The sequence below is a fragment of the Artemia sp. Qi Xiang Cuo genome, chromosome 20, assembly GCF_049724085.1.
Source record: "Artemia sp. Qi Xiang Cuo chromosome 20, ASM4972408v1, whole genome shotgun sequence".
NCBI lineage: Eukaryota > Metazoa > Arthropoda > Branchiopoda > Anostraca > Artemiidae > Artemia > Artemia sp. Qi Xiang Cuo.
This window is the reverse complement of record NC_142813.1, coordinates 6,439,767-6,460,607: the sequence shown is the minus strand read 5'-3', so window position 1 is coordinate 6,460,607 and position 20,841 is coordinate 6,439,767. Positions and strand designations below refer to the sequence as shown.

General features: G+C 33.6%; 1 protein-coding gene across 1 annotated transcript in view; it reads right to left on the bottom strand.

Annotated features, from left to right (window-relative positions):
• The window catches only part of LOC148939815 (polyamine-transporting ATPase 13A3-like), a 150,635-nt gene that overhangs the window by 67,445 nt on the left and 62,349 nt on the right, over window positions 1-20,841 (bottom strand). The window contains exons 10-11 of the mRNA XM_089106456.1: window positions 18,672-18,842; window positions 16,120-16,320 (exon numbers count right to left, since the gene is read on the bottom strand). Of these exons, the coding sequence (XP_088962582.1) occupies window positions 16,120-16,320; window positions 18,672-18,842 (372 nt within the window). The remainder of the gene's footprint in view (window positions 1-16,119; window positions 16,321-18,671; window positions 18,843-20,841) is intronic.

The following is a 20,841-nucleotide window of genomic DNA, read 5'->3' as shown; positions in this document are numbered from 1 at the left end:
CATCAAAAGCTACGAGCCTGAGAAGATTTGCCTGATTTTCGGAAAAAAGGGGAAAACCCCCCTTGAAGTCATATAATTTTAATAAAAATAACGTCATCAGATTGAGCATATCAAAGAACCCTGCTGTAGATGTTTCAAGCTCATATCTACCAAAATGTGGAATTTTGTAATTTTTCCAGACGATAAATTACGGATACGTGTTTATTTGTTTCTTTTCCCAAGAGTGATCTTATCGACCCAGTAGGCCTAGAACGTCAGGATAGGGCTCATTTTCATGGAAATGAAAAGTTCTTTTGCCCTTTTTAAGCGACCGAAAAAAATTGTTTCGGTTACGGTTACTATTGAGTTTCGGTTACTATCTAGCCGGGTCGCTCCTTACTTACAGTTCGGTAGCACGAACTGTTTGATGTGTAAAACTCGAGAACAAACTGGTTTCTTCGTTAGCTTAAAAACAAATTTGGGCTATATATTTGCAACTTAGGGGGGGGGGGGTAAAGTAATTGCAATTATTCTGCATATTAAGAAGTAAGAATTGTTTTCTGACTTCAAACTATCCAACTACTTTAACCACCCCCCCCCCTTATATGCAAATATATAGCCCAAATTATATATTTCCCATATATTCTGTCGCTTTTCTTTGTCTTATCTTGCGCTAAGCTGAAAAAACTAACGAAGAAACCGGTTTTGTTCTTGAGTTTTAAACAGCGTACACATGAGGCAGTTGCCCATAACACACAAGTACTAAAACTCCGTTCCCTTACGGAAATTAAAAAAATAAAACTCAAATAAAATTCTCAAATTTGGAAAGCTTTCTTTTCCATTGTGGGGGGGGGGGTATTTTCCCCGGTGGGTAAAGTACTTGGACAGTTCGAAATCAGAAAACAATTCTTTCTAGGTATATTTACTTACCATCCACTACTATGAAGAAGGTGTTTTTGTTGTTGTATTTTTTCCTCCAACCAAATCACATAGAAATATAAAGTTGTGGAAAACTTGTTAGGGGTCACTCAGTCACAAATTATAATTTATATGTTTCCTTATTATGTGTCAAAATTTACTGGCAGGCAGCCAATAATGGGACAACAAACATTTTTTCCATGGTTTTTCCCTATTCTGCTTTTTTCCTTTGGCTTCCTTATAATTACTATGTAGTCCCAAATTTCCAGGAGGGGGTCATGCCCCCCTGCCCCTCCCCTTGCCGGTGCCCATGGCCTCGTCAAGCCAAAACTCAGTAGAAATAAATTCAAATAATTTTCCAAGCGTGGAACAACCACAAATCACCATAAATAAATGAATTGAACCCAAAACAAACAGAAATAACAATAAATAACCTATTCAAACTCAAGATAGAAACAATTAGCATGAGTAGGGCTGACAACCGCCACACCTCTTCAAGACCAGAAAATAATTTGCACTTTACTGAAAACAAAATAAATTTTAAATGTTTGCACTTTTTTTACTTCAACAAATAAAGAAATATTAAGATTATAAGGAATAGATATCAGAATATGTATATCAAACTGACAATACACGTTTTTTTTTGTTTTTTTTTTTTCAGTAAGGTGCAAATTATTTTCTGGTCTGAAGAAGACATGGGTGTTGTCAGCCATACTCCTTTTACTTTTTGCTCGTTTTGAGTTTGACTAGGCTATTGTAATTTCTGTAGGTTTTGGGTTTCATTTGTTTGTTAATGGTGATTTGTGGTAGTTTTACACTTGGAAGATAAGAAAAACAAACTAGTAGAATTTGACAACGCTTTTGTCCGTAAAAACTTAAACAATTTAGAATGTGTTGGTTCCCAAAGCAAACTATCCTTTCAAAGGATTAATTAAAAAAAACTTTCCGAAAAATAAGTTTTTCAAAGAAAAGTAAAGGCCATTTTAAACTTAAGATCAGGAGATATGAATACCTGTTAAAGTTCAAATATCAAAACGACCAGAAATTACTATTAAAGAATAAATGAAACTCAAAAAGAACAGAAATTAAATAAACAATCATAGCAAAAAACATACAACAAGTAATAATATAAATGAATAAATAGACCTTTAAGCGAGTAATGCTTAAATTGAATATGTAAATCAAGCCTTAAAAGAAAATAATAGTTTGCTATTAAAGTATAAATGAAACTTAAAACGAACAGAAATTAAATAAACAATCAATGCGAACAAACATACAATATATGTTATAGTAAATGAATAAATAAATCTTAAAACGAGTGAAACTTAAATTGAATATGCAAATCAAGCTTGAATCGAATAAAAATAACTACAAACAAGAGTTTGGATATCACTTCACTGCAGAAGCCTAAAACCTGCTGCGTCATTGCCGCCTTACTGAAAACTATGAGTCTTGAACAGTCTTGGAAAGTATAAACAAAATCAAATTGAATATTTGATACATAATAATATTAATTGTTGAAAAATCCATCAGTTCAAGAATTTTTTTCACTGTAATTTTATTTTTATTTTCAATGCTGTAAGAACTGGAAAAGAAAATATTTCTAATGTAATTCGTTTTCTGTTAAGCGCCAATGACGCAGTAGGCTTTTGGTTTTTATTTACAGTTAAGGAAGGGGGCAGTATCCAAACTCTTGTTTGCAGTGAAACTATATTCATCTTGCACAACTATTGAAATAGCTAATAAATTAAACTGAATATTTGATGCATAATGATGTTAATTGCTGAAAGCTCATCAGTTCAAAATTTTACTATAATTTTAAAGTTTTTTTTTCAATATTAAGTACAAAAGAACTTATTTGTAATAAAATTGGTTTTCAGTGAAGTGCCAATGACGCAGAAGGCTTTAGGTTTTTGCAGTTAAAGAAGGGGGCAGTATCCAAATTTTGTTTGTAGTGAAACTATATTTGTCTTGACCAATCTTGGAAAGAACTAATAAATTTAACTGAATATTTGATGTATAATGATATTAATTGCTGAAAGCTCAACAGTTCAAAACTTTACTGTAATTTTAATATTTATTTTCAATATTAAGTACAAAAGAAAACATTTGAAATATAATTCGTTTTCAGTAAAGCGCCAATGATGCAGTAGGTTTTAGGCTTCTGCAGTGAGGCGATACCCAATTTTTTGTTTGTAGTTATTTTTATTTGATTCAAACTTGATTTGCATATTCAATTTAAGTTTCACTCGTTTTAAGATTTATTTATTCATTTACATTAACATATATTGTATGTTTGTTCGCATTGATTGTTTATTTAATTTCTGTTCGTTTTAAGTTTCATTTATACTTTAATAGCAAACTATTATTTTATTATTTGGGTTTCATTTATTCTTTAATAGTAATTTCTGGTCGTTTTGAGTTTGAATTTTAACAGGTATTCAAATCTCCTGAGCTTAATTTCCAGTAATCTCCAGTACTCATTCAGTCTCTGACCAGTTCACATCTTAAAATAAAAGTACATTTCACGGATTAATTTTTTACTTGTGGATAAACCTAGGCACGGAGCCAATTGATTTTGCGTAAAAGGAAATTATCAAGCTAAAATCTGATTACACAAGTGACTTGCATGTGATAACGGCTTAAGGATTATTCATGGATAGCCGCTTTGGACTAGTATTCAGCGCTATTATCAACTGAATCGTCCATTAAAATACTTAGACTGCTCGCAATTACTTGAAATTATTTGCAAATTACTGGATTAATTCGCCCACTCAATGATGAGTAATTATTTATTTTCAGTGCTACGCTCATGTCGAAATTCAAGCCTTTTGAAATTGTTCTCGCTAGTTTCAAAAGTTACCTCCCCTTGGCCAGCAATTGTTTTGCAGTCAAAAAGTGGTGCTAAAGGATTATGGAGATATACAGTTTTTTGCTACGGCGATCATTCTGAGCACCAAGCGGCAGAGTCTAATTTGAAATTAATTTCGGATAACCCTAGTGTTTGCAAAAGAACGGAAAGAGATGTTGGTAAAGCATTTACCGAATTAGATTCGTTTCCAGAAATTTATAAATCGTCATCACCAACTTATCTAGCATGAAACCCAGCGACCGTTATTGCTGAAGAATCACTGCAACCTAGCCTAATCCTGCAAAAATTAGCTTTTACCCAGGATGAATTAAATTGCACACCAGTGAATCTTACAGCGGAGATTTCCCGTCAAGTTAAGGCTTAACTAATAGAACCTGATACAGCGAATTAAGCAATTGATATTATAGTAAAAAAAATTCATGATGCTATTTCCATTGATTACAACCCAAAATTCCAAGAAATAGAAAAATCACTCAAAGGACTATTTGCAATGGTTAAAAGCTTGGAAAGTAGGATTTTGTCATTGGAATCGAAAGTGGATGATTTTGAACAAAAAAAGATGTTGGATTGCTTAGTGATGAATGGAGTAAGGCAGAGGCCTGGAAATGATCTAAAGAAAGAAGTATCAGTTATCATTAAAGACAAGATACTGGTCCCTGGTTTTGAAGTTAATAATATTGTAAATGTTTATCGATTTAGTTTGAATGACTCTAATGATCAATCCAAAGTGTCTCCAGTGCAAATACGCTTCAAAAATGTGAAATTAGCTCGATCTGTTTTAAAAACAAAGCCTAAATTAGCAAAGAGTGGAATTTTTTTTATCAGAATCGCTAACAAAAAAGCGTCGTGAAATTTTAAATACGGCTAGAGATTGCTTTGATAAATTTATTGTATCGACTTACCACGGGCAAATTTTTGCAAAACCCCCTGGTAAATAAATTATACGAAAGGTTCAGTATGTCCCAGTTTGTGCTTAGATTTTTTTTTTTTTTTTTTTTTGTGCATGTATATTTTATTTTTTCATTCCATATATAAAATAGATTGTCTTTTTTTTAATGGGAAATTAGAAACGCCACAAGTTGTAGGACGACTTTTTTAGCTTAAAAATAACCCGTTAGATTTTTTAAGCATTATCAATAATTCTATCGGACATGTCAACAGTGATTTGACCACAGTTAACCAAACAGTAATAAGTAAATATGTTTCTAGTCTGAGGGAGGCTGTCAAGCGGGATGGATATTTTTCAGTGCTCCAGTTGAATATCCAGGGTCTTTGTTCTTCAATTGACCATCTAAAACAGATTGTTTCTGATGGCTACCTGACGTTGTTGGTTTATGCGAGACTTTTTTTGATTCTAAAAATGATATGCTTTTGGATTTGCAAGGTTATAAAATGGAACGACTGAATCGACAAAAGATGGCCAAGGGTGGTCCTGCTTTGTATATTTCTAATAATCTCCCATATTCTCTTAGAATGGATTTATCCAGAAATATCGAAGGTGTCTTTGAGTCACTTTTCGTAGATATTAAATGTAGAGGTAAGGATTTAATTGTTGGTATTATTTATCAATCTCCTAGTGGCTCTATTCGACTGTTTCTACATACCCTAAATGATCAACTGGATACCATCCTAAAACAGTCGACTGAATTAATTATTATGGGAGATTTTAATATAAACTTGATGGATATAAAGTCTTCTGTATATTTAGATTTTCTGTCGTCCATGCTTGCCGCAGATACTTTACCTTCTGCATGTATCCCATCTCGCATAACAGAAAGTACATCATCTCTGATTGACAATATTTCCTGTATGGCCACCTTGATCCAAACTATGTTTTAGTGAGCGACATTTCCGATCATTTCCCTGTTTACTCTAGATACTGTTTTGATAAACTGACTATTGAGAGGACTTGTGAGTCTGGTAAGAGGCCTTTTAGGTTTGGTGAAGTGGAATTGATGCTTCTTAGGTCAAGATTGGCAGAAATTTCTTGGGGTGGTTTTGAGTGATTCTGATTTTTGTAATTTATTTGATACTTTTTATGAGTCTATTAAAGACGCTGTTCTTGATGTTAGTTCTGTTTCACCTTCTAATCGAAAGTCTAAGAACGCTTTTCCTCTAAATCCTTGGATGACCCCTGGTCTCCTTAGGAGTTGTAGGAAAAAAAATAATCTCTGGAGGGCCTTTGAGTCTGCTAGCCCTTCAATGAAAACTATTTGCTTGCAGCAATTTAAAATTTTTAGGAATATTTTTAACTCTGTGTGTCAAGAGGCCAATTCCCAGTATTATTTTATTTGTTTTTCAGAGTGTGGGAAAGATATACAAAAAACATGGCAGGTTATAAAGTCTGTGCTTAGGCCCTCTTTTCAGTCTCCATCAACCCCTTCTTTTTTGGATCTCAATGGCAAAATCATCGAAGTTGAACTGAATGTCCAAGACGCATTTACTTCATATTTTGCGAATATTGGTAAAACGACCGCTTCGGTTGTTGGTTCTTCTGCTTCTGGATCCAATTTCAGGTCATATCTTGGGCCACTTTGTATGAAGTCAATGATTTTGGAACTGGCAACGGAGAATGAAATAACTAAAATTTTTATGGGATTGAAAAATTTTTTATCTTCAGGCCTTGATAATATTCCTACTAAAGTAATTAAGTTCATACTTACTTCCATTATTTATCACTTAACAAAACTTATAAACCTCTCCTATCAGCATGTTATTTTCACAAGAAGTCTCAAGTGTGCTCGAGTCATCATATTATATAAGGGGGGGGGAACACGAAATGATCCAGCCAACTATCGGCCAATTTCTTTGTTGTCTGTGTTTAGCAAAATATTTGAGAAGGCGATGCTTTATCGTCTTAATAATTTTCTTACTTCTAAAGATTTTTTTCACGAATTTCAATTTGGTTTTCGAGCAAATCATTCGACTGAGCATGCTTGTGCAGTTTTACTGAATTATTGTGCAGTTTACTGTCTGGTAGAATAATTTCTGTTGATCCACTTTTTCAATCACCATCAAGTGTTGACCAGGGGGTCCCTCAAGGGTCAGTTTTAGGGCCGGCACTGTTTTTAATTTATATAAATGACCTAATTTTTGCAGTTGGAAATAAAAATCCTCTTTATTGCTGTCATCTATGTCATCCAACGGTCTCCCTTACCCACAACTATAGTTTTCATACCTCGGATTCTCTTGTTACTTTTGCCGATGATACCACCCTTATTACTTCTGGGAGAACAGAGGATGAGGTTCGTACAAAGTTATTGGACCTCTCTGAGAGAGTTTCAATTTGGTTTGATGCTAACTCTCTTGCCTTAAATGTTTCTAAAACTATTTTTTTATTTTTTTCACGTATATTCCAGGCTTGTCCTTAATTCTCTGAAATTGATATATCCACAGGCTTTATTAATGGACCAAAAGATGGCCATACACATTTCCTAGGTCTCCTTCTATATGAAAATTTATTTTGTAAACACAATATTGAATTTATTAAAATGAAGGTATGCAGAAAACTCGGTATTTTAAGAAAACTAAAACATATCTTTCCAGGGCCAATTCTAAGAATCCTATTTCATAGCTTAATTCATTCTTATATTTCCTATTGTTCAGTCGTATGGATGTCTACTTTCCCTTCTTTTCTCAAACCACTTTCGAATACTTATGATAAAGCTATAAATCTTATCCAGGATGTAAATCGTTCGGCAACTAAACCGTTACTTGATATTAAAAAACTTTTCTTCAAATCCATGGTGATATTCCTAGGTCCCTTAGATTTACGTCTTCTTTTGTATCTGATCGGTCAAATTATCAACTCCGTAGTTCTCTAAATATCCAAAGTCCCCATACACCAACAATAAGATCCGATTTTAATCCTCTTGTTGCGTGTCATTTGACATGGAACACCCTTCCCGATTCGGTTCGAGAATGCCACTCGTTTGGCACCTTCAAAAGACTAGTAAAAAAATATTTGTTTTCATGTGATTAATTTTATTTACTTTTGCCTGCTGCCAGTAGTTTTTTTCATTTAATTCTTTTTTTTATTATTATTATTTTTTTTTTTTTTTTTTTTTTTTTTTTTATAGATGTTGTGATTCACTGTAGTTTGATAAAGCTTATTTAGTGAACTCTCCTCTTTTTTTTATAGATGTTGTGATTCACTGTAGTTTGATAAAGCTTATTTAGTGAACTCTCCTTTTTTTTTTCTTTTTTTTTTCGTTTTATTAGGCAAATGCTTTACATGTTAAAAGTTCAAATGCTTATGTTTATATGTTTAAGTATTAATGTTATGTTTATATTGTTTAAATCTTAAGCGTTTAAATGTTTAATATTTATTTGATCTTTACATAATCCCCCTCCTACAGGCCATGGAGCCTTTGTGGGGATTTGTAGATTGTTATGTAATTATTTTACTGGTATATGGAAAATAAATCTATCTATCTATCTATCTATCTAAAAAAAAATGGCCTTTACTTTTCTTTGAAAAACTTATTTGTCGAATTTTTTTCTAAATAATTTTTGGTCGTTGTGTCGCTATACAAGTATTAAGTTTTTATGGCATGGGGGGGGGTGCGTCTGCTCCAATTATTCTTAACTTAAAAAAAACGGCCATAAAAACATTACGTTGAATTCTATTTAGGCTTTTTTCTAATTAAATAAGATTACCTCTTAGATATAAACCTTATATATGAACAATAGACAGCTTGCATAACTTGTGGACAGCGATTGCTCCGATAAGGGTGTTTTCACCATTTCACTTGCTTACACAAAGGGATCACGACTGTTTGGAATTGACCTTAATAGGATTTTGTTTGCCAAAGCAATTTTGCATCTATCACAGAGTATGTATTTTAACCTTATAATTTTATAATTATAATAGATTTACAATGTGTTCTTCCCATACAAAACTTTACCTTATTAAAGTCTTTGAGATGGGGGCGGCGTAGTTGGCAAAAGGAAGAAAAATCTAGCGTAGACAGTAGGGGAGGGGGAGGGTGAGGTTGGAGACTCATCTAATACGGGGCGGAACTTCGCCTATCTCCTCTGTTCCCGATTTAGGAGATTAGACAGATTCATTGGGCTATAGAATGTTGGACCGTTTGAGTTGTGGAAGACGTTAAGATAATAAAACACACTTTACATTTTAAACTATTGCAGGATAGGTTTCATAGATGGCAAAATGGTGAGACTCCTGGCTTATTATTTGGGTGAACCATGACTCAAAGTATGCGATGTTGATTAATTGCCCTGTGTTCTGTGCATATATTATTCTATATATGTTATTTTGAGTTATACTTTTATCGCATTACGTTCATTTTAAAGGCTTGAGATAAAAACTGAAAACTTAGCGGAGACAGTGGTGGGGGAGGTCTCCCCCCTCACATGCATAATTGAGCAGCCACAGAGAAAGTAAAACAAATGAAATTAATCTGTCTTTTGAAAATGTCTTTTTTCAAAAGACACGAACAAAATCGTCTAAAGGAATCTGAAGTGCTCTGACATTTCCGGTGATTCTTTATTCTCGTTACTTTCAGATGTAAAATTTAGAATTTTATCGAATGGGTTTAGTCGTCCCCTCCCTGAATAATTCACATTTGGAAAAACCACCACTGGGAAATTCCTCCCCCCTCAAAGAACATTTTTCTTTTCCTGCTGATAGTTCCTCCACGTTAAATTCCACCCAGCAGAGATTTTCCAGCCGTGGAATATGCTCCCCAAACATATTCCCCTCAGATAATTTCGGATATTCATAAAAATGGAATCTGAAATTTCTACTCTACTTTTTAGGTCAGAAGCAATGCTATAGCGTTACCTAAGTAAAGAGCCATAAGGGTACAATGAGTTAATACTTATTTATTTTACCAGGGGCACTTTATGTGGAAGAGGTGGTCGCATAAACTTTGAAACGGGGTTCATTGAATTACAAATAAAAATTTATAGTGCCCTTACACCAGGGGCGGATCCAGGATTTTTTAGGGGGGGGGGGCAAAATAGGTTGACCCGATAAACCTGCGCTAGGAGCAAGTTTAATTAACGCAATATTGCGTTAATTAATTAAATTACATTACTTTAGACTACGTTAGGGGGCGCCCCCCCGCCCTTCCCCTGGATCCGCCACTGCCTTACACTCTCTGTTTCTTTCCTTGTTAGGGAGGAGAGCAGATGCCTAATAGGCGTGTGTTAATACCAAAATATTCTAACTCTCAAAGGGCCTTCAGGTATAAACAGAATTAGTTCAAAGGGAGGGGGGGGGAAAAAGGGCGTTGGGGCAGTATTTTCCCTTCGATCGATTTTGACTCGTAAGAGGTGGACTAGAACTTCCCATTTCCAATCAAATGAGCCTTCTCTGAAGTTTATACGAGAATCCCTTCCTGCCCCAGGACCCTGGGGGGTTTTGTCGACGCCAGTTTTGTTACCTAACCTTTCAACTATTTTTAACAAAATTTTGATCTGATGCATTTCGGGTGGGGAGGCGGGGGGGGGGCCCTAGTCGCCCTCCAATCTCTTTTGACTCTGAAACAGTAAACAAGAAATTTCAATTTCCAATCAAATGAACCCTCTCTAAAGTTTATACGAGTATCTCTTCCATAAAAAAATAATATGAAGGATTCGGAGAACCCTTAAATTATAACCCTTGCCCTGAGGGCTGTGGGGGAGTTGTCATCCTCAAAGACCTAATTTCCAGACCTTGATTGAATTTGTTTGGGGAAAAGGTGGGTGCGAGAGGGGGGTTAGTTGCCCTCAAATCACTTTCCACTATTAAAAAGGGTACTAGCCCTTTGAATTTCTAATCGAATGAGCCTTTTTTGAAGTTTCTACGACACCACCTTCTATAAAAACCTTATATGCCCCCAGGGTATAACTTAAAACCCTTGCCTTGAGGGTTGTGGGGGAGTGTCCTCCTCAAAAACATATTTTCTATCTGAAAATCAGCTACGTTGAACAAAATGGCTATGTCAAAATTTTGATTGGATGTGTTTTGGGGAATGATGGGCGTGGGGGGGGCTAGTTGCCCTCCAATCACTTTCGACTATTAAAAAGGGCACTAACCCTTTGAATTTACAATCGAATGAGCCTTTTTTTAAGTTTCTACGACAACGCCTTCTACAAAAACCTTATAAGCCCCCAGGGCATAACTTAAAACCCTTACCCTAAGGGTTGTGGGGGAGTATCCTCCTCAAAAATATATTTACTATGTGAAAATCAACTACGCTGAACAAAATGGCTATCTTAAAATTTTTATGTGACGTGTTTGGGGGAATGATGGGCGGGGGGGTGGTAGTTGCCCTCTAATCATTTTCGACTATTAAAAGTGCACTAGCCCTTTGAATTTCCAATCGAATGAGCCTCTTTTGAAGTTTCTACGACAACGCCTTCTACAAAAACCTTATATGCCCCCAGGGCATAACTTAAAACCCTTGCCCTGAGGGTTGTGGGGGATTGTTCTCCTCAAAAATATTTTCTATCTGGAAATCAACTACGCTGAACAAAATGGCTATCTCAAAATTTTGATTGGGTGTGTTTGGGGGAATGATGGGCGGGGCGGGGGGGGGGCTAGTTGCCCTCCAATCACAATCACTTTGCAGTCACAACCCTTGCCCTGAGGGTTGTGGGGGAGTGTCCTCCTGAAAAATATATTTTCTATCTGGATATCAACTAGGCTGAACAAAATGGCTATCTCAAAATTTTGATTGGGTGTGTTTGGGGGAATGATGGGCGTGGGGGGGGGGCTAGTTTCCCTACAATCACAATCACTTTGCAGTCACAATCCTTGCCCTGATGGTTGTGGGGGAGTGTCCTCCTCAAAAACATATGTTCTATGTGGAAATCAACTACGCTTAACAAAATGGCTATCTTAAAATTTTGATTGGATAGGTTTGGGGGAATGATGGGCTTGGGAGAGGGGCTAGTTGCCCTCCAATCACTTTCGACTATTAAAAAGGGCACTATCCCTTTGAATTTCCAATCGAATGAGCCTTTTTTGAAGTTTCTACGACAACGCCTTCTATAAGAACCTTATATGCCCCCAGGGCATAACTTAAAACCCTTGCCCTGAAGGTCTGGGGGAGTGTCCTCCTCAAAAACGTATTTTCTATCTGGAAATCAACTACGCTGAACAAAATGGCTATCTCAAAATTTTGATCTGAAGTGCTTGGAGGGATGATAGGCGTGGGGGGGGGGGGGCAAGTTGCCCTCCAAACACTTTCGACTATTAAAAAGGGCACTAGCCCTTTAATTTCCAATTGAATGAGCCTGTTTTGATGTTTCTACGACAACGCCTTCTATATAAAACCTTATATTCCCTCAGGGCATAACATAAACCCCTTCCCCTGAGGGTTGTGGGGGAGTGTCCTTCTCAAAAATATATTATCTATCGAAGAATCAACTACGCTGAACAAAATGGTTATCTCAAAATTTGGATTGGATGTCTTTGGGGGAATAATGGGCGTGGGGAGGGCTAGGTTTTTAAGAAGAGGTCTAGAAACCATAATAAAAAAGTAAAATAATATAGAGGTTTTTAATAAGAAGTGATAATAGGAGGTCTAAAAACCATAATAAAACAGTAAAATAATATAGAGGTTTTAATAAGAGGTGATAATAAGAGGTCTAAAAACCATGATAAAAAGATAAAATAATATAGAGGTTTTTAAGAAGAGGTCTAAAAACCATAATAAAAAAGTAAAATAATATAGAGGTTTTTAATAAGAAACGATAATAAGATGTCTAAAAACCATGATAAAAAAATAAAATAATATAGAGGTTTTTAAGAAGAGGTCTAGAAACCATAATTAAAAAAGTAAAATAATATAGAGGTTTTTAATAAGAGGTGATAATAAGAGGTCTAAAAACCATGATAAAAAAATAAAATAATATAAAGGTTTTTAAGAAGAGGTCTAGAAACCATAATAAAAAAGTAAAATAATATAGAGGTTTTTAAGAAGAGGTGATAATAAGAGGTCTAAAAACCATGATAAAAAAATAAAATAATATAGAGGTTTTTAAGAAGAGGTCTATTAACCATAATAAAGAGTAAAATAAAATAGAGGTTTTTAATACGAGGTGATAATAAGAGGTCTAAAAACCGTGATAAAAAAATAAAATAATATAGAGGTTTTTAAGGAGAGGTCTAGAAACCATAATAGAAGAGTAAAATAATATAGAGGTTTTAATAAGAGGTGATAATAAGAGGTCTAAAAACCATGATAAAAAAATAAAATAATACAGAGGTTTTTAAGAAGAGGTCTAGAAACCATAATAAAAAAGTAAAATAATATAGAGGTTTTTAATAAGAAGTGATAATAAGAGGTCTAAAAACCATAATAGAACAGTAAAATAATATAGAGGTTTTAATAAGAGGTGATAATAAGAGGTCTAAAAACCATGATAAAAAAATAAAATAATATAGAGGTTTTTAAGAAGAGGTCTAAAAACCATAATAAAAAGTAAAATAATATAGAGATTTTTAATAAGAAGTGATAATAAGAGGTCTAAAAACCATGATAAAAAAATAAAATAATATAGAGGTTTTTAAGAAGAGGTCTAGAAACCATAATAAAAAAGTAAAATAATATAGAGGTTTTTAATAAGAGGTGATAATAAGAGGTCTAAAAACCATGATAAAAAAATAAAATAATATAAAGGTTTTTAAGAAGATGTCTAGAAACCATAATAAAAAAGTAAAATAATATAGAGGTTTTTAAGAAGAGGTGATAATAAGAGGTCTAAAAACCATGATAAAAAAATAAAATAATATAGAGGTTTTTAAGAAGAGGTCTAGAAACCATAATAAAAAAGTAAAATAAAATAGAGGTTTTTAATACGAGGTGATAATAAGAGGTCTAAAAACCTCGATAAAAAAATAAAATAATATAGAGGTTTTTAAGGAGAGGTCTAGAAACCATAATAGAAAAGTAAAATAATATAGAGGTTTTTAATAAGAAGTGATAATAAGATTTCTAAAAACTATGATAAAAAAATTAAATAATATAGAGGTTTTTAAGAAGAGGTCTAAAAACCATAATAAAAAAGTAAAATAATATAGAGGTTTTTAAGAAGAGGTGATAATAAGAGGTCTAAAAACCATGATAAAAAAATAAAATAATATAGAGGTTTTTGAGAAGAGGTCTAGAAACCATAATAAAAAAGTAAAATAATATAAAGGTTTTTAATAAGAGGCGATAATAAGAGGTCTAAAAACCATGATAAAAAAATAAAATAATACAGATGTTCTTAAGAAGAGGTCTAAAAACCAAAATAAAAAAGTAAAATAATATAGAGGTTTTTAATAAGAAGTGATAATAAGAGGTCTAGAAACCATGATAAAAAAGTAAAATAATATAGAGGGCTTAATAAGAGGTGATAATAAGAGGTCTAAAAACCATAATAAAAAAATAAAATAATACAGGGTTTTTAAAAAGAGGTCTAGAAACCATAATAAAAAAGTAAATAATATAGAGGGTTTTAATAAGAAGTGATAATAAGAGGTCTAAAAACCATGATAAAAAAAATAACATAATATAGAAGTTTTTAATAAGAGGTGATAATAAGAGGTCTAAAAACCATGATAAAAAAATAAAATAATACAGAGGTTCTTAAGAAGAGGTCTAGAAACCATAATAAAAAAGTAAAATAATATAGAGGTTTTTAATAAGAAGTGATAATAAGAGGTCTAGAAACCATGATAAAAAAGTAAAATAATATAGAGGGCTTAATAAGAGGTGATAATAAGAGGTCTAAAAACCATGATAAAAAAATAAAATAATATAGGGGTTTTTAAAAAGAGGTCTAAAAACCATAATAAAAAAGTAAATAATATAGAGGGTTTTAATAAAAAGTGATAATAAGAGGTCTAAAAACCATGATAAAAAAAATAAAATAATACGGAGGTTTTTAAGAAGAGGTCTAGAAACCATAATAAAAAAGTAAAATAATATAGAGGTTTTTAATAAGAAGTGATAATAAGAGGTCTAAAAACCATAATAAAACAGTAAAATAATATAGAGGTTTTAATAAGAGGTGATAATAAGAGGTCTAAAAACCATGATAAAAAGATAAAATAATATAGAGGTTTTTAAGAAGAGGTCTAAAAACCATAATAAAAAAGTAAAATAATATAGAGGTTTTTAATAAGAAGTGATAATAAGAGGTCTAAAAACCATGATAAAAAAAATAAAATGATATAGAGGTTTTTAAGAAGAGGTCTAGAAACCATAATAAAAAAGTAAAATAATATAAATGTTTTTAATAAGAGGTGATAATAAGAGGTCTAAAAACCATGATAAAAAAATAAAATAATATAGAGGTTTTTAAGAAGAGGTCTAGAAACCATAATAAAAAAGTAAAATAATATAGAGGTTTTTAAGAAGAGGTGATAATAAGAGGTCTAAAAACCATGATAAAAAAATAAAATAATATAGAGGTTTTTAAGAAGAGGTCTAGAAACCATAATAAAAAAGTAAAATAAAATAGAGGTTATTAATAAGAGGTGATAATAAGAGGTCTAAAAACCGTGATAAAAAAATAAAATAATATAGAGGTTTTTAAGGAGAGGTCTAGAAACCATAATAGAAAAGTAAAATAATATAGAGGTTTTAATAAGAGGTGATAATAAGAGGTCTAAAAACTATGATAAAAAAATAAAATAATATAGAGGTTTTTAAGAAGAGGTCTAAAAACCATAATAAAAAAGTAAAATAATATAGATGTTTTAATAAGAGGTGATAATAAGATGTCTAAAAACCATGATAAAAAAATAAAATAATATAGAGGTTTTTAAGAAGAGGTCTAAAAACCATAATAAAAAGTAAAATAATATAGAGGTTTTTAATAAGAGGTGATAATAAGAGGTCTAAAAACCATGATAAAAAAATAAAATAATATAGAGGTTTTTAAGAAGAGGTCTAGAAACCATAATAAAAAAGTAAAATAATATAAAGGTTTTTAAGAAGAGGCGATAATAAGAGGTCTAAAAACCATGATAAAAAAATAAAATAATACAGATGTTTTTAAGAAGAGGTCTAGAAACCATAATAAAAAATTAAAATAATATAGAGGTTTTAATAAGAGGTGATAATAAGATGTCTAAAAACCATGATAAAAAAAATAAAATAATATAGAGGTTTTTAAGAAGAGGTCTAAAAAACATAATAAAAAAGTAAAATAATATAGAGGTTTCAATAAGAGGTGATAATAAGAGGTCTAAAAATCATGATAAAAAAATAAAATAATATAGAGGTTTTTAAGATGAGGTCTAAAAACCATAATAAAAAAGTAAAATAATATAGAGGTTTTTAATAAGAAGTGATAATAAGAGGTCTAGAAACCATGATAAAAAAGTAAAATAATATAGAGGTTACCTTATCAAAACAGAAGAGGTTTAGAGATCCGCCAACATTTATAGCTCGTGGATTTATGCAAAGAATTTTCTGTTTTTCCAGTCTTTTCGATGCGTAGTAACTACCAACTGTCATTGCAGCTGGAAGGGCAGGGGGTACCACTATTGTCACAATGTCAAATGTATGCCCGAAAACTGACCAGCCAGTCATCCCCAACTGGAGCTGAAATTTAAATTATGTTAGGCTTAGGGGCCAGGGTTATATTAGGGTTAAGGGGACTAGTATTGTCAAAATTTTAAGGGCATTTCCCAATACTCACCAGTTAGTCATCCCCAACTTAACCTAGAAATTAAATTATGTTAGGCTTTGGGGCTAGGGTTATATCTGGAGCGTTTTGAAAAAAGGCCAAGTCCACCTTTTTCCGAAAATAAGTTAAGCATTTGGTTCGAAAGAGCTCGAAGAAGTCTATAGATTGGTATGTTAAAAATGGGCTTGTCTTCAATTTTGACTGAGTTATTAATTTTTCCAAAAGAGCGTAAAAAAGGGCAACTAGGGCGTAAGTCTCTTATTTTCTAAGCAAGGAATAATTCAGCAGTTTGGACATTTCCAACGACTTCCCGTCAAAAATACAATTAGGAATCCGTCTTTAAAATTTCAAGCTTCTTAAATTCTGATTCGATAAAGATTTTTTCATCCGTGTTTTTATTTTACATTTTGCACTCATGTAAAAGTCGCAAAAGTGGACTTGGACCCTTTTTACAAAGGGCCCAATACGGATATTAGGTGTAAAGGGACCAGTATTGTCAAAATGTTAAAGGTTTGTCCGAATACTCACCAGCCAGTCATCTCCAACTGGAGCTAGTTTGTTTTGCTTGGTTCTCTTGACCTTTTCGTATTAGGTACAATTTATGTTTTATCAGTCGCTTTATTTTTGAATTTATGTATGGCTTATCACTAGAACAGAAATTAGTCTTACGTTCAGGAAAGCACTCGAGGAATTTTGAATTTACCTTATTATGGAATTATTATACTTTGGAATGACAGCTGAAGAGACCGCGACCCAGTTTTCTCCCGTTATCCAGTCACCAAATTGCAGCAGACCATGGTCAGTGATCGGCCTTGAAGTAACTTCGGTTACTGAATATTTAATTTTTACTTTTTCCAAGGGGTTCCAAGGGGTTTCCAAGGTGTAACATGTAATAATAACTTCCACCAAGTGGTGCTAGTTTACTTGGATTCTGGTAATAATTCGAAAGATTGGTCAGGATTACATCCAGAGAAATATTCCCCTTAGTTGTTGGGAAATCGACTGGAGTTTTAAGGTTAAGTGACCTGCCAAGCGATTTGCTATCGAGTTCGTTAGCATCTCCTAGCATTACTATTCCAAAATATGGGTGAGTTCTCTGGACGTACTCTGTGGATTCCTGCAGCTTCTCCCAAGAAGCTTTTCTTGCTGCAGCGGGTTGACCAGGTGAATAATAAAGATTTTCTCTCTTAATTTTTTTGTAAATGGAGGAGCAGTGTGGTCTAAGAAATTATTTAAGTAAATGAAACCTCAGAAAGGATAGAGAAAACAGGGAGAGGAAAAAAAAGAATAATAATGGCTATAGAATGCGCAGGTGATGTGTTTGATAGCGGTAAGTTTTTTTTTTTTTTTTTTTTTTTTTTAATGAAGATTTTATATGAGTAGTTCAAGGTTAGAAAAGTTAGAATAGTGAAAGGAAATATAGGAAAACTATGTGAAAATTATATGAAGGTAACACATTTATTTTCTAGAAAAGGAAGAGAAAACAAGGAAAGGAATTACATCCATTATACTTCAGTATGGACTAAATGCTGATGATAAAAGGAAGAAAAGAAGAAGAATTTAAAAATTTTTATTAAACAAGGATTTTGAATATTTTTTTATGTTATAGAGTCTACTTATTTATTTTTTTTTTTTTAAGTGGCAAGCTTGTCACCCAACCTTGCTGCGGAGTGGAATCGAACCCTGGGCCTCAAATTGCCAAGCACAGAATAACTCCACTGGGCTAAAAAAAAAGTTATTTGGGCAATAGGACTAAGAAATCACCAAAGCATTTTGTTCTGGGGGCAGAATTTTGTTCGGGGGGGGGGGGGGAGAGTAAGGGTTTATTTTACTCGCAATTTTAAGAACTTGAATGGAGTTTACACTTGAATACACCCTGTGAAATTCCACTCCAAATCAAACACTGTTGTCTCTGGAAAAGTAAAAACAATCCTTATTGGTCCCAGGCAAGAAATATACATAGATTTTAAAAAATATAACGTCATATTCATCAATCCAGCCAGTGGCCACACTTCACGTAAAAACTACAGAGGTTAAACCCCTACCATTTTCTCACCATAAACTGAATAGAAACAAAAATCCCCTCCTCTTTAACATAATTACTAGGTTTAAAGTATATAACTACTAGGCCTCTAGTTTGAATATCGAACTGAACAATCCAGGACTGCAACTTAAGCACATAAAACGTTGAAATGACCAATTAGCAGCCTAAGGAGCATGCCTTCTTGTATAGAATGCCTATTATAAAGAGAAAGCCGTGTCTTACCATGCGTGTTAAATTATAGCCAACTCCTAATGCAGATATTCCCGCTAGTATACCAATAAACTTGTAAGAATCGCGTTCAAATTGAAAGTCTAAAGGTTGAGGGTATAAAATAGATGACACCATCTGACCTTTGGCAGTTGAATACCCAGTACGAATGACACAAGCTAAAACCTAATAAATAAAAATTAATTAATAATGCTTACATTATTAAGAAATCATATAATTAAATACCAGACTTTAGTTACTATTACTACTACTACTACTAACAACTCACCGCAGCACCAATCCGCCCGAGGCCAACAGAGCTACGCACGCTCCTCCTCCATCCCAATCTATTCAGAGCCTCCCTTTTTACACCCACCCACGAAGTTCCCATTTCTTTTAAAATCTTTTTTTATGACGTCCTCCCACCCCAGACCAGGAAGACCTGCTTTCCGTTTAGCCCTAGACGGTTGGCCGAAAAGAACAAAGAATTAAACAATTAAATTACTGAACAGTTAAATGATCTTTTTTAGAATATTAAACAGGTTGTATACCACTTAAATTGTCGCCATTCATATTAGCCCCTTCCCCCACTCATTACCATTAGTGATTAATTTTCTATAAAAGTTTTAATTAACAACAACCAGAGAAAAACAAGTTTGGGCCTATTATGGGCGTCACGAATCAATGCCACCAATTATGTTTTAACAGTTTTTGTCTTCATTGCGGTCCCCTTGTCCCTGTATACATTACCTCTGTACATTGTCCCTGTCTACATTAAGTTTAGGCCAACCGAGTAAAACGAAATTTGTTTGTCCTGTTTTATCATTCGATTTTTTTTTTTTTTAGAATTTAAATTCCCTGTTGTAGTTGCTGCAATGGCTACAACACAGTAAAGAACAAACTACGGCCCATAGCAACCGAAATTTTAGAAGCGCGGTTTGATAAAACTGTCCACTCACACAAGACAACAGTCCTAGCTTTAAGCACAAAACAAATTACGGGTATATAAATTTTTTTTGACGAGGGATTGAAAATTCTTCGTTGTGAGCGATCGACATTACATGCGAATGGTCAAACTCGAACGACCATTCAAGTTCTACAAGAACCATTCAGAACATTCAGTTTCTGGGTTTTATCCACTATTAATTCAGTTTGCGTCGTTTGTAAAGCTAAATCACCACAACTTCAACTATGAAATTACATCATTGTATATAAAATAATTTTAAACGGGTGCAATCTTCAAGTCGTTTGAAAAAAGCTTTTGACTCCTTTCAGGGACCAATATATGTTGTTCTTGGTCATGGAGTACTCTTGGCCCAAGGTCTTAACAATATATGTTTAGAGCTAATCAGAAAAAAAAAATTCTAACACACAGAGACGACACAAACATAGAGAGGACGTCTTTTTCGGGCCTCATATCCCTAAAAATAATTTTCTTTTTTTTACATAAGGTGTCTCTGGCAGTAATGTGGCAGTAATGCCACAGACTTGTGGCAGTAATAGTGCCAGGACTTGTGGCAGTAATATTCAGATTGATCAGGAAAACAAGACTATTGTCCCCTTTCCACGACCTCTAACTTTTGGGGCCACAGACCATATTTGGGGCCCGGATTTTGATCTGTCCATTCCCCTAGATTAAAAAGAATAAGATAATTTAAATTGAAAGTGGTCCTAATTTTATCCCATTATTTACGACAAACTGTGAGCGACAGTAGAGCTTGTCAGGTTGACAGTAAAGACAGTTGAGTTGTAAGGGCCATATTTTGCTCAAGACATCTTAATTTAGCACTCAATTTACATTCAAGGCGCCTTAACTGGCGCTTAATCCCCTTTATTGCCACTCAAGGTTCCTCAATATGGGTACCTGTCCATATTGAGGTACCCAAGGCCAGGAAAGGTACCCACCTGTCCATATTGGCTGTAAGCCAGGAATGAAGGAGGGCTGGGTGATAGGTTAATCCCCTATCCCCATAAAACATTACTGATTCCTGAAACGACAATGATGGAAGGGTCATTGTGAAGAGGCCTTATGCCACCTCCTTCGTTGCCGGCTTATGCGCCGACCGGCATGGGAAGTACTAAGTAACCTAAGTCATACTTTTATATTCACTTCTACGTTTTTCATAAAATATGATCTGTGTAGATGTTCCAAAACATTTTATTGGCTTTTGAGTCGCAAAAGGTC